This window comes from Dama dama, chromosome 10, assembly GCF_033118175.1.
Source record: "Dama dama isolate Ldn47 chromosome 10, ASM3311817v1, whole genome shotgun sequence".
NCBI classification, from domain to species: domain Eukaryota; kingdom Metazoa; phylum Chordata; class Mammalia; order Artiodactyla; family Cervidae; genus Dama; species Dama dama.
In genome coordinates this window covers 34,910,623-34,921,879 of record NC_083690.1, presented here as the reverse complement: position 1 = coordinate 34,921,879, position 11,257 = coordinate 34,910,623, and the positions used below count along the sequence as shown (strand labels likewise).

The following is an 11,257-nucleotide window of genomic DNA, read 5'->3' as shown; positions in this document are numbered from 1 at the left end:
CTTTCAGGACAATATTCCCCCTTTCGTCTTCCTCCCAGCCCCGCGTGGAGCCCGGATTCACAGCCAGTGTTGTTCTGAGCTGTGTTCCAGCTGTTCTGAACACCCCACCTGTAAGGAAGGTCCTGCATGTGGACTTCACGTCCCCATTCACTGCTGAAGTGAGGCCGGGTGTCGGGGGGTCGGGGAAACGGGGGTGTTCAAAGCCCACGGGGCGGGTCTTCCCTGGTGGTAAAGTGACTGACACTCCGTGCTCCCGATGCTGGGGGCCTAGGTTCCATCCCTGGTCAGGGAACTTAGATCCCACATGCCGCAACTAAGACCCGGAGCAGCCAAATAAATAAAAGTAAATATTAAAAAACAAAAACAAAGCCCTCAGGGCCTCCAGGCTGGGAGGAGGAAGGCTTTTTGGGGGCCCCCGTTTCTCTCCCCACTGATCTGCAGACTCATGCATGGAGGCACGAGGTGGAGGTGCCGCACCCTGGTTCCCCGGTGCCCGCTCTTCTCCTGGGTCCCTCTCATTTCTCGGAGGGAAGGACCCCAGGACCCCCCTCTCTCCCTCCCTGCACGCCCCAGGTACTCAAATCCACAGAGGCCTGGTCTCACCACCTGCCGTCCGGGCACCGAGTGTTTATTATTTAGAGTCCAATTTCTGTCCGCACCGCGGAGAAGGAAGGGGAAATTGGGGGGTGGAGTGGGGGGAGGAAACCCGGATCAGACCCCAGACCCCTCCCCCCACTGGAGCCCAGGGCGTCTGCCCTGTTGGGCCAAGGAAGACTTTGTGAGATCCCTGAGGGCCCCGGGAGGAGGGGGCTGGGAGCAGCAGGAGAGGGCTGGGGGCTCACTGTTTCCCCATCCGTCCGTCTGTCTGTGCCCCAGGCCACCACCCTCAGTCTAGAGTCTACCCTTCCTTCGAAGGGCTGTAGCACCCCTCTCTGGGAGAGGAGGAATGAGTGCTCCCCCTGGCTCCCTGCTCGCGTGGGCACGCCCTGGAGTGCACGTCATCCTATGCCCACGCCATCTGACCCAGGTCCCAGCCACGGGGCACGCCGGGGCTCCGGAGCCCACTTGGTCCTCCCACGCACTGCTGTCCCCCCCACAGGCTCCTCCTCCATCCCCCCCTTCTCTCTTCCACCTTCTGACCCGGACCCCATTTGATCTCAGGGTCAGAGGCAGCTGGGGTCTGTAGGGCCCACCTCGGATCACGCAGACGGCCTGGCTGGCGAAGCCCTGGCTCAGAAGAGCACAGGGCGACGGCTGGAGGGGAGAGCCTGGCCTGGAGAGGTGGGACCTAGGGTGAGCTCCCTGGGCCCACAGGCTGAGGCTCAGGGGCCCCACCCAGTCTGGGCACTCTTGGGCCAGGGAAGGGGTTTGCGGAGGCCGTGAGGCCAGCCTCCAGCCCGCAGCCAGGGTCCTCCTGCAGCCAGCTCAGAAGGAAGGGGTTCCCCAGCCTGGAGGGTGGTGCACCAAGGGTTAGGCCGTCCCTCCTTTTGTCTAACTTAGCTCCGGCCTGCTGTCCCACTCCGTGTCTGCCTAGTGCTGGAGAGGAACTGAGGGCCCTATGGAGTGGCAGGGGAGGCTCCCAGGTCTGGCACTTTTAAGAGGGTGTCCCTGGCTCCACTGGACTGAGGTCCTCAGCCTGGTGAGCTGGCATCAAGCAGGAAAGGGTGATGATCCCTGTGTTCGAAACGGCTCTTTGTTCCCTGGACTGGGTGGGTGAGCAGGAGGTGGGGTGGGGACCCTCTAGAAGCAGCAGAATCCAGCTCCTCTTTGTCTTCAGGGCACCCACCACCCTCAAGGTCTTCCCCTGTCCCGGGACCTCTTTGTCGCAGTGGGGTGCAGGCCCCACTGCCTCCCACAGCTCCTGGGGCCCGAGCCCTGGCCTTGCCCTGTGCCAGGGGGCATGAAGCTGGGTCCGCTGGGCTCAGAAGCCCCCACTCTCTGAGCTGCTCCGGCTGTGGTAGCTGGGAGTGGGGGTCTGGGAGGGACTTCGCGTGCGGCTGCGGGTCCGACTGCGGCTGCTGTAGCTTCCGTGGCTGTGGCCGGGGCTGGGGCTGTGACTGGGGCTCCGGCTTGAGTAGTCGCTGCTCAGGCAGCTGGAGGAGGACGAGGGGCTGGGTCGGTAGTAGGGGATGGGACGCTTCCGGGCACTGCCGGGAGGGAAAAGCCAATTACAGGCCATTCGGGGCCCTGAGCTCTGCCAGTCCCGGGCCCTCACTCCGGCCCTGAGCCCATCCCCAGCAGTGGCCAGGGCTTCCCTGCCTCAGTTTCCCCTGACCTTGGCCTTGGAATTCTCCCCGCCTCCACCCCTGCCCCCACAGGATTAGACAGGCAGTGGTTCCTAGCCAAGTTCACGTTGATTGCTTTGTTTTTCCTGCAGGGAAAGGGGACCAAGTCTCTGCTTGATCGAAGCAGGTGCTCGATAAATATTTGTTGAATAAACGAAACTTTTTTAAATATAGTCAACTCACATCAGCCAAGCTAAGCAGCAGCTTCTGTGCCTGGGAGGGTTTGTGAATACGGCTCAGTCCTGCATCTTTGTTCCCCAAAGAATTGAGGATTTTGGTTTTCAGGTCACTCAGAGGGAACAGGAGGCCGCTGGCCACTGCTGCCCAGGCCCAAGGCCCTGGCCGAAGCCCACCAGCCCCCCACACCTTATTCCGCTACCTCCCCCTGGCCCGGAGTTAGTCTGAAGCCAGGAGACTGTGACCCAGAGGAAAGAAAATAGAGTTAAGGAGGCAACAGTGCCCCACTGCATGGGGTTAATTCTGAGAAAGAAAACAGGTATAAGTTAGTTGGCAGGGGAGGAGGAGGCAGCCTGGGAGCGGGCAAAAGAGGGTGCCAGGTGGAAGGCGTGGAGGTCTAGCTGTCTTAGGGCACCCTGCTTATGTGGGTATCTAGTGGAGGGGATAGCTCAAGCCTGGTGGGTTGGCCTCTAGCTCTGACAGGAGAACTGAAGCCCAGAGAGGCAGGTTTATCTCCTAAGGCAGCCCAGCAAGGCTGGAGCAGAGCCGGCCTCAGCATTTTGCCCGTGGCCCTTTACCCCATGTCAGGGACCTGGGGCTGCATAGAGATTTCCGCAAATGCAGACCATCCTCTCACCTGGAGACCCAGGCCCAGAGCCCCCAGTCCTGGCAGACTGTGTGGGAGGGACTGGCTCCTCTCCCAACTGCCCTGGAGACCAGACTGCTGTTGCCCCCTCCTCCAAATTCCCCCCCAGGGTTGGGGGGCAGGGTGGGGGGGCTGGGAAATGAGCAGAAAGAGTTAGTGAGAAAAGGAGAGGCAGACAGACAGCTGAACAGAGCCAGTCAGCTCACATGGGTATCTCCCCTGCGGCCTGTGGAGAGGGGGTCCACCTGGCCCCCAGGCTGGCCACAGGCCACTCAGCAGGCTGGACCTTGAGATGAAGGAGAAAAGGAGAGAGACATCATTGCCAGGAGGTGAATGAGGGGCGGGAAGGAGGAGGGAGGGGCTCCAAGAGGGATGGCTGGAATCTTCCAGAGCCGAACTCCTTGCCTGCTGCTGTCCTCAGACGGAGTACCGGCTCCTCCCCTCCCTCCTCCTGAGCCTGCCCCTGTCTTCGGGTCCCACCCGCCCCCCCCATTTCCCTTCCCCAACCCCCACCTCCTCTCCTCCGGCGCCCCCCCCCCACCAGGTTCAGTGGGTGGGGGACCCCCGCGGTCCCCCGCGGCCCGGCCCCTGCCTACCTGGTGATGCGCCGCGGCTCCATGAAGCTGGGCGAGTCCCGGCGCCGCTTGCGGATGGGCGAGTAGCTGCGGGAGCGGCGCCGGGCGCGGGCGGCCTCGGCCTCGGCGTGCCTCGCGCGGCTCTCCGCGTCCTTGTCCCTGCGGGGCCCGGCCCGGGGTGAGCGACTTGGCCCGGCCGCCCCCGGCCGGTCCCGCCGCCGCCGCCACCCCTGGGCCCGCACTTACCGACCCAGGGTTTTCTTGGGCGACGGCGAGCGGCTGGGGCTGCGGGCCCTCTTCTCCGCCGAGCGCGAGCGGGATTTGGAGGCCGAGCGGCTGGAGCTCCAGGAGCGCGGGTGCGGGCCCGGACTGCGCGACGAGCTCCTCCCCTCGGGCCCGCCGTGCCTGCCCGGGGACGGCGAGGTGCTGGCGGGCCGGGCGCGCGGGGCCCGCTCCTTGGCCCTGGAGGAGGGGGCACGGCGACAGGAGGGGGGACGCTCAGCTGGCAGAGTGGGCCCCGAGCAGGGGAGTGGGGGCCCCGGGTGACAGAAAAGGGAGTGAGGGGGCCCCCTCGAGGGGAAAGGTCTTGGGAGGGGAAGGGGTTCTATGGGGTTGGCGATGGGACGGTGGCGGTGTTGGGAGAGGGGCAGGCAGTGGGTTCCAGGAGGAAGGAGGGGGGCTCTGCTGGGGGGAGAGGAAATCAGTGAGGAAGAGGCCTTTTCCGTGCCGTCGAGGGAGAGTGATCTTGGGGTTGGAGGGGCAAGTAAGAAAGGAGGGTTTGCTAGCGTGGGAACACGGTCTGGATCTCAGCGGGGAGATGGGGGAGAGGTCTGCTTGGGGGAGAGGGGAGGGACGGGGCGCTCAGTGCATGGGGAGGGAGGACCACCAGGGAGAGGAGACGGCTCCGTGGGGGGGAGTGTTCCCTTGGGGAGTGCAGTGCTCCGTCGGAGGAGGGCGATCCGCGGGGTGGGAGGAATTCGGTGCGTGGAGAATGACGGGGGCGAGGGCCTGGTGGGGAGAAGGGGCTGGCGGGTGGGGCGGGGGGAGTGTTCAGTGCAGGGAGGGGCGAGGGCTCCGTGGGGGAAGAGTGTTCCGTCGGGGAGGGCAGTGCTCCCTCGGAGGAGGACAAGTGAGGGAAGGGGCCCGGTGGGGAGTGGGGGCTGGGGGAGCAGGGCTCAGGTTCAGTGCGGGGAGGGGAGCCCCAGGCGGGTCCCAGGGGCCGAGCCCGCTCACCGTTTCCCGTGCCCGCCGTGGCCTCGCTCGGAGCCGGGCTCGGGCCCGGGGCCGGGGGCGCCGCCGCCCGAGTCGCTGCTGGAGCGGGCCCTGCTGAGCGAGCGGGACGAACCCCGGAGCTGCGCGGGCCGGGCGCGCCGGCGGCCCCTGCGGCGGGGCGCGGACGCCGAGGACCGCGATCGCCGCCTCCGCCGCCGCCGCCGCCGCCGCCTGGCCGCCCCGCCCGCCGCGCGGCCTCCTCTGCCCCGCGACGACGGCGCCGAGCGCGGGCTCGGGCTCTCCTTCCCCCGCGCGGGCGGCGTGGCTGCGCCGGCCTCCGCCTGGTCGCGGGCCCTGGGTGAGGGCGAGCTGGGCTTCTGACGGGGAGAGAGGCAGAGAGGGCACGGAGCGGGGTGGAGAGGGGACGGGGCGGGAGCGACAGGGGCGGGCAGAGATGGGGCAGAGACGGAGAATCCAGGGTGGGGCAGACAGAACCGAGCAGAGAGGAAAGAGACGGGGGAGAGGTTAGCGCAGCAGAGAGGAAGGAGAAGACAGACGGAGAGAGAGGACAGATCCAGAGGAAGAACGAGAGAGGGCGAAGGGGGAGAGAGTGGGCGGGTGGGGCGGGGGGAGAGAAGGAGAGGGAGCTTTCACCGGGCCCGGGCCGGGGGCCTGCCAGTCCCGGAGCATCGCACACACGGTTCCCCGCGCCTGCCCTGCTCTGCCTCTCCTGAGTGTCCACCTTCTGGCCTCAACAGTGCAGCTCATGCAAGGTTCTCGGCATGCAAAACACAAGAGGGACGGAGTGGTGGGGGCGGGGGGGGGCTGACAGGGAGGGGCATCCAGGAAGGGCACGGGGGGGGGGGCTGGCATCGCCCCCCACCCTCGACGGGATGGAGGATCCCGGCAGAGAGAAGAGAGAGGGCCGGCACCGGGGAGGCCGGGCCAGGGCCAGCCCACCAGGCCAGGCCGCCCAGCGCGTGGGGTTGGGTCGGTGGGTGGGGTGGAGGGGGGTGGGGCACACGGCACACAGATGGGGTGGGGGCGGGGCGGGACAACTGAACTCAAAACTGAACCGAAGAAAGGGAGGAAAAACAGAAATTAAAAAAAAAAATCCACAAATGTCATTAGATACCAAAAATCAAAAACAATGTCTGAACTCCTGGGGAACTGACATTTTTCTGTTAACATTTTTTTTTTTCTTTGTTTTCCGACCCTGCAGAGATCTGTGGAGCTGTCAGTAGCACCCGACTGTCTTTCTGTTTCTCTCTTTTCTTTTCCTTTCTTTTTCTTTTTTTTTAAGTTCTGATTTTTTTAAGTCCCTCTTGGTTAACGTCCACTTACCAATAAAGTGGCACTTCCTCCTTTAGTAGGTAAGATGTGTAAGAGAAGGGAAAAGTGTGGTAGCGTAAGTTCATCATTAGATTCACAAAAATGCAAGAGAGATAGAGAGAGAGAGAGAAAAACGCAACCACCCCATTCTAGGCCGAGAGGAGGCCACGCCACCTCTGGAGGAAGGATCGGCAGCGCCTGGCTCCTTAGGCCTGTGCCCAGGGTCACCTCTGGAGCGACCGCTGGATAGAGATGTGGAATGTTTTTCCGAAAGTGGACTCAGGACACAAGGATCGGGCTACAGAAAACCGGAAAGGGCACTTGGTACCGTCAGAAGAGCCCTGGCTGGGAACCAGGGCTCTGAGAGCCTGCCACTACTGAACTCACTGAGTGACCCTGGCCAAGTCGCTTGCCTGTAATGGGCCTCAGTTTCCCATCCACAAAATGACAGGGCCAGACTTTGCTTCTGGCTGTCCCTTCCAGAGTAAATGTTCCAGGATTCCCTGACTCCCCTTGCCGTCCCCCTCCCTCCACAGAACTGACCCTTCTTCTTGTCCTTGGGCTTCTGGCCAGTAACAGTTGATTGAACTTGTCTGTGAGTCTGTCTGTCCCTCATTCCTCCCCATCCCTCAGTCACCAGCACCAACTTAACTTTGAGCACCTTCAGGGCCAATTTGGTGTAGGAGTCAGCTTTGTAACCTCAGTTTTTTTTTTTTTTTTTTTTGCTGTACCACACTGGAGCAGCATGTGGGATCTTAATTCCGCAACCAAGGATCGAACCCATACCCCCTGCATTGGAAGTGCAGGATCTTAACTACTTAACCAGGGAAGTCCCCTGTAACCTCAGTTTTTATCACAGAACTTGGCATCTAATAGGGCCTCGATACAATTTACTGAGGAAGGAAGACATGTCCTTTCACAGGCCAGGGCCCAACCAGGGAGTCCTGGGAAAGGGGCAGGGTCTGGTCCAAGCTCTTTTGGCAGCCTCTTAGGAGGAGAAAGCAAAACCAGCCACCACATCTCAGGGCACCTTGCTGCCAGGGACCGGAAGGAGTGTGGCTTCCTTGGTATGGCCCTGGGTACTTCCGGATGGGGGGGTGTGGGGGGTTGGGGGTGTCAAGACTTCTCTGTGCAAGCATGAACCCATGGACCAAGAAATCAGCTCCCCTCAGGACGGGGCATAGCTAGCTCGTGATTGGTGGCTGCAGCAGTTAGCGAACACCAGCCGTAGCGGGGAGAGCAGCTGTTCAAAGCCCAATGGGCCATGAAGCCCTGGGAGAGCCTCTGTTTAGAGCAGAGGCAGGCATAGGCAGGCAGAGTGGATATCACTGGGGATTGGGGTGCCCCTTGAGCACCCTGACCTTCCTGATCACCAGCTCACCTCTGCTGGGAGAGATGGAGACTGGAGTGTTTGGCCATGGCCCCTCTGAAATGGCAGTCCATTCTCAGTAGACATCACCAGGAGACCCTCGTCTCCTCTAACATAGACCCCCTCCACCCCAGCGCCCACGCTTCCAGAACTAGGTTCTGTTATCCAGCATCCTTTTCCTTCCAGAGGAGGCAAATGAGAAAGAAGTCTACAGGATCCTAACCACTGAGGTCCAGGCCCCTGGACCAGACCCTGGTGCAGATCTGGATGCCTTCTGCCTAGCATGTCTTAAAGTCCAAGCTCTTCCCCACTTCCCTCTCACCTCCATCAAGGCAAATGGTTGCCAGAGCCCAAGATGATATTAACTGGCAAGGTGGAACACCTTGGGGCTAGCTCTGATTTGAGTTCGCTACGAAACCTTAAGGAAGTGATCAACTCTGAGAACCTCAGTTTCTCTGTTGGTATGGTGGGGGATAAGTGGATCTTTGCTTGGTAGGCCTGTACAGGGGTTGAGAGACTCTCTTCAGAGGTCAACTGACTCATGGTCCCTTTATAGATGGATAGGGTCAGAGCAGGGCAGGAAGGCCTGGGGCCCCATGAGGTATCACCCACGTGCCCAGATGGAGGAGGACAGGAGGAAGGCTGTGCTGGACAGGGTGGATAGCACCTCCCTGGGGAGACTTTCAGAGCCCATCTCACCCTGATCCACCCATGCCTCCAGAAGCCGAGGAGAAAGAGTCACCCTGATCCTGCCAGAGGGTGAGCCTCATGTCCAGCTGGGCTCTCATTCTTCTAGGGACATCCAAGTCCAGACACCATGGAACTTCATAGCTGGACAGGACTGGTGGCCAACGACCTCCAAACATCTCCAGAAGCCTGCTCTTAGGGACTCCTGTCCCTTCCTCCTCTTTCCCCTTCTTCTTTCCCACAGCCTGGCTAATTCCTATCAGTCCTCTACCCTAGCTCAAGGCCACCACCTCCAGGAAGCCTCTCTTGATCCTCACCCTGAGTTGGGTGCTCTCCTCTATGATCCCACAGATCCTTGTTCTTTCCCTCGGTGTGGACTGAGCCAGGCTGTGCCACGGGGGTATCATGACCAGCAGGAACTAGCTCCTCATCCATGGTTCATCTCTTCCCTCCCATCATTCTGAGTGATCTTTGTTAGTCCTCCGGCCTGGCACGTGTGGGCTGTGAACCCAGGTCTGCCTGCCTCTCCCTGGCACGGACACCCAGATGGGGCCCGGCATGGAGGAGGGCCAGCCTAGTGTGTGCATGCATGAATGAAGGGCCTCACCTGCCTCTGAGCCTTGCTCTCAGGAGCCTTTCTGCTCCTTGGTACCACTTGCTACCTGGCATCCTTTGCTTATTATGTAAGACATTTTTGGGGGGAAAGACAAGAATAGCAAGGGAGGGGGTGCTCACCTGATCCTGGTATCCTTTAGGACAAGAACAAGTGAGGATCGGGAACCATTACCCCCTTTAACTCAGCATCTGAAAATCCCATTTCAGGAGCCCTGGTCACATCGGATACTCCTTGAAGGTGAGGCCTCCACTCTCCCATGAGGTTGGGACAGAGTCTCCTCCAGCAGACCAACAGTGCTTTTTCCCTCCCTGAACAATTTCCTTCTCTGCCCTCCAGAACCATCCAGGAATGAGGGATGCTCTGGTTGGTGACCTCCCCAGGACCTACCTCTAGGGCCAACATGGGGGCGGAAAGGAGAGGATGAACAGGCAGGCTTTCTCCTGTCAAAAGCTCAGGATGGAGCCCCACTGAGGCCTCCCAAGAGCTGTGATATCAAACTTCTGCAGCGGCTCCCAGGTGGGACAGGAAACAGTGTCAAGGGCAGGTATGGGGAGGTGAGGTCCCTGAGGACCGACTCCTGATGTATATCCTCTGTGTGCCTGGATGAGCACTGAGCTGGGAGTCCCAGGTCCCAGGATCAAGGCCTAGTTCTGCCTCAGCATCTCGGGGGGACCCTGGCCCCTGCTGACTGTCCCTTCTGGATCATTTGCACTGGGGCACCAGGTTTAGCTCAAATTTGGAAGAATGGAAGGATGCTGGGGGATTGAGGGAGCCCCAGTCTGGTTGGATTATGGTCCAGGCAGCGGGCAGGTGAGCTGAGCGGTCATTCCCTCCATCTCTCAGATTGCCCCACAGAGACTCTGCTAAGCAGGCCACCCTCCTGAGTACTTCCAGTACCTGTTTCTGGTCAGCTCGTGTTTCCCCTGCAGTTCAACTACCATTTAACACCTGAAAGATACAGCAGTGAGGCAGTTCAGCCCTGATGCCAGCTGCCACCCCAGAGTCTGTGGCTCCCTAGTAAAGCTCCACCTGCCGCCAGGGCAGGACCCAAGGAGTCCAGCAGGCCCTGGAGGGTGGGACAGAGCTGTTTCCTCAGACCTGACCTCAGCCAAAACTTCTTCCGGGATCTGGAGGCCAACAGGCCCAGCACAGACCCCCTCCAACATTGCTTATTGCCCAGGGTGGCTCCAGGGATGGGCCAGGGTGAGGGGTCAGGGGCTTAACAGCTATTCCAGACAACAGAAATCAAACTGGCTCGACCGCAGCATACAATTCACGAAGGGAACACAAACTTGGAATGCTAAACCACACAGAAATGCATTTGGACAACAAAATGAGAAAGAGAGAGGGCCGTGAGGGAGGGGCCAGGGGGCAGGATGGAGAGGAAGAAGAAGGGGAAGGTGGGAAAGGAGGGTAGAATGAACCAGAAAAGCTGTCGGGGGTCGGGGCGGGGGGGGGGGGGGGGTGGGGGAGGGGGGTGGGAGGGTGGAAAGTCAAGAAAACTAAACGACAAACCAGGAAACACAGCTTTGCAGCTCATTTGGAGAAAATGCAAGTTACAAATGAGTAGTCACTAAAAGAAAGAAAGAAAATGGGAGGGGGGAGAAAAACCAACCAGAGCGAGATTGAGAGATTGAGAGAAAGAAAACCACATTCAAACCAAGCAGAGTGGCGGGGCTTATCTGGAGATGGGAGCGGCGCACAGCGGAGCCGGAATACCTACCTTCTCAGTGGTCAGGGACGGGAATGCAATAATAAAAGAGAAAAGAAGGTCTCCGCATTGGGAATGCAGAATCGGGGAAGACAGTGACGCTAAGCTGTGCTCCCCCTCTGAATCGGCACAGGGCAGCCTTGCGGGCTTTCAGTCTAGTCCCAGGGATGGGAGTGAGATCCTGCCCAGCCATTTCTGTTTGCTTTTTTTTTTTTAAACCCACACGCTCCAAGAGTCAACCTTTCCTTAACTCTTTAAACAACAGAAAACCTCCAGAGGGCATGCAGGAAGCAGCTGATGGGAACAGAACCACAGCACGGGTGAAGGAGGGGCTGGCAGCGTATGGGGAGAGAGGCCCAAGTCAGGGGGGAGAGGTGGTGAGGAAGAGACAGAGAGACACGCACATAGAGACAGACAGACCGAGAGACAGACAGACAGACAGACATAGAGAGACAGAGAGAAACAAAAGCAACACAGACAGAATGGGGAAGACAGAGGGGAAGGTGGACCCAGACGGAAGAGAAAAGCTGTTTAAACAAGGCCAATCAGAGTGGACTGATGGGGTGAAAGGGATCATGCATTTAAAAGGGAAGGCAACCACCGACTCAATTTGGAGGACGGGCTCAGCCTCAACTGCACTTTACCCC

The 11,257-nt window shown here is 60.2% G+C and overlaps 1 protein-coding gene across 1 annotated transcript in view; it reads right to left on the bottom strand.

Moving 5' to 3' along the window:
* Positions 1-610: 610 nt before the first annotated feature.
* The window catches only part of SRRM3 (serine/arginine repetitive matrix 3), a 31,282-nt gene continuing 20,635 nt past the window's right edge, over positions 611-11,257 (bottom strand). The window contains exons 11-14 of the mRNA XM_061152288.1: positions 4,917-5,272; positions 3,930-4,145; positions 3,705-3,842; positions 611-2,147 (exon numbers count right to left, since the gene is read on the bottom strand). Of these exons, the coding sequence (XP_061008271.1) occupies positions 1,922-2,147; positions 3,705-3,842; positions 3,930-4,145; positions 4,917-5,272 (936 nt within the window). The 3' untranslated portion in view covers positions 611-1,921. The remainder of the gene's footprint in view (positions 2,148-3,704; positions 3,843-3,929; positions 4,146-4,916; positions 5,273-11,257) is intronic.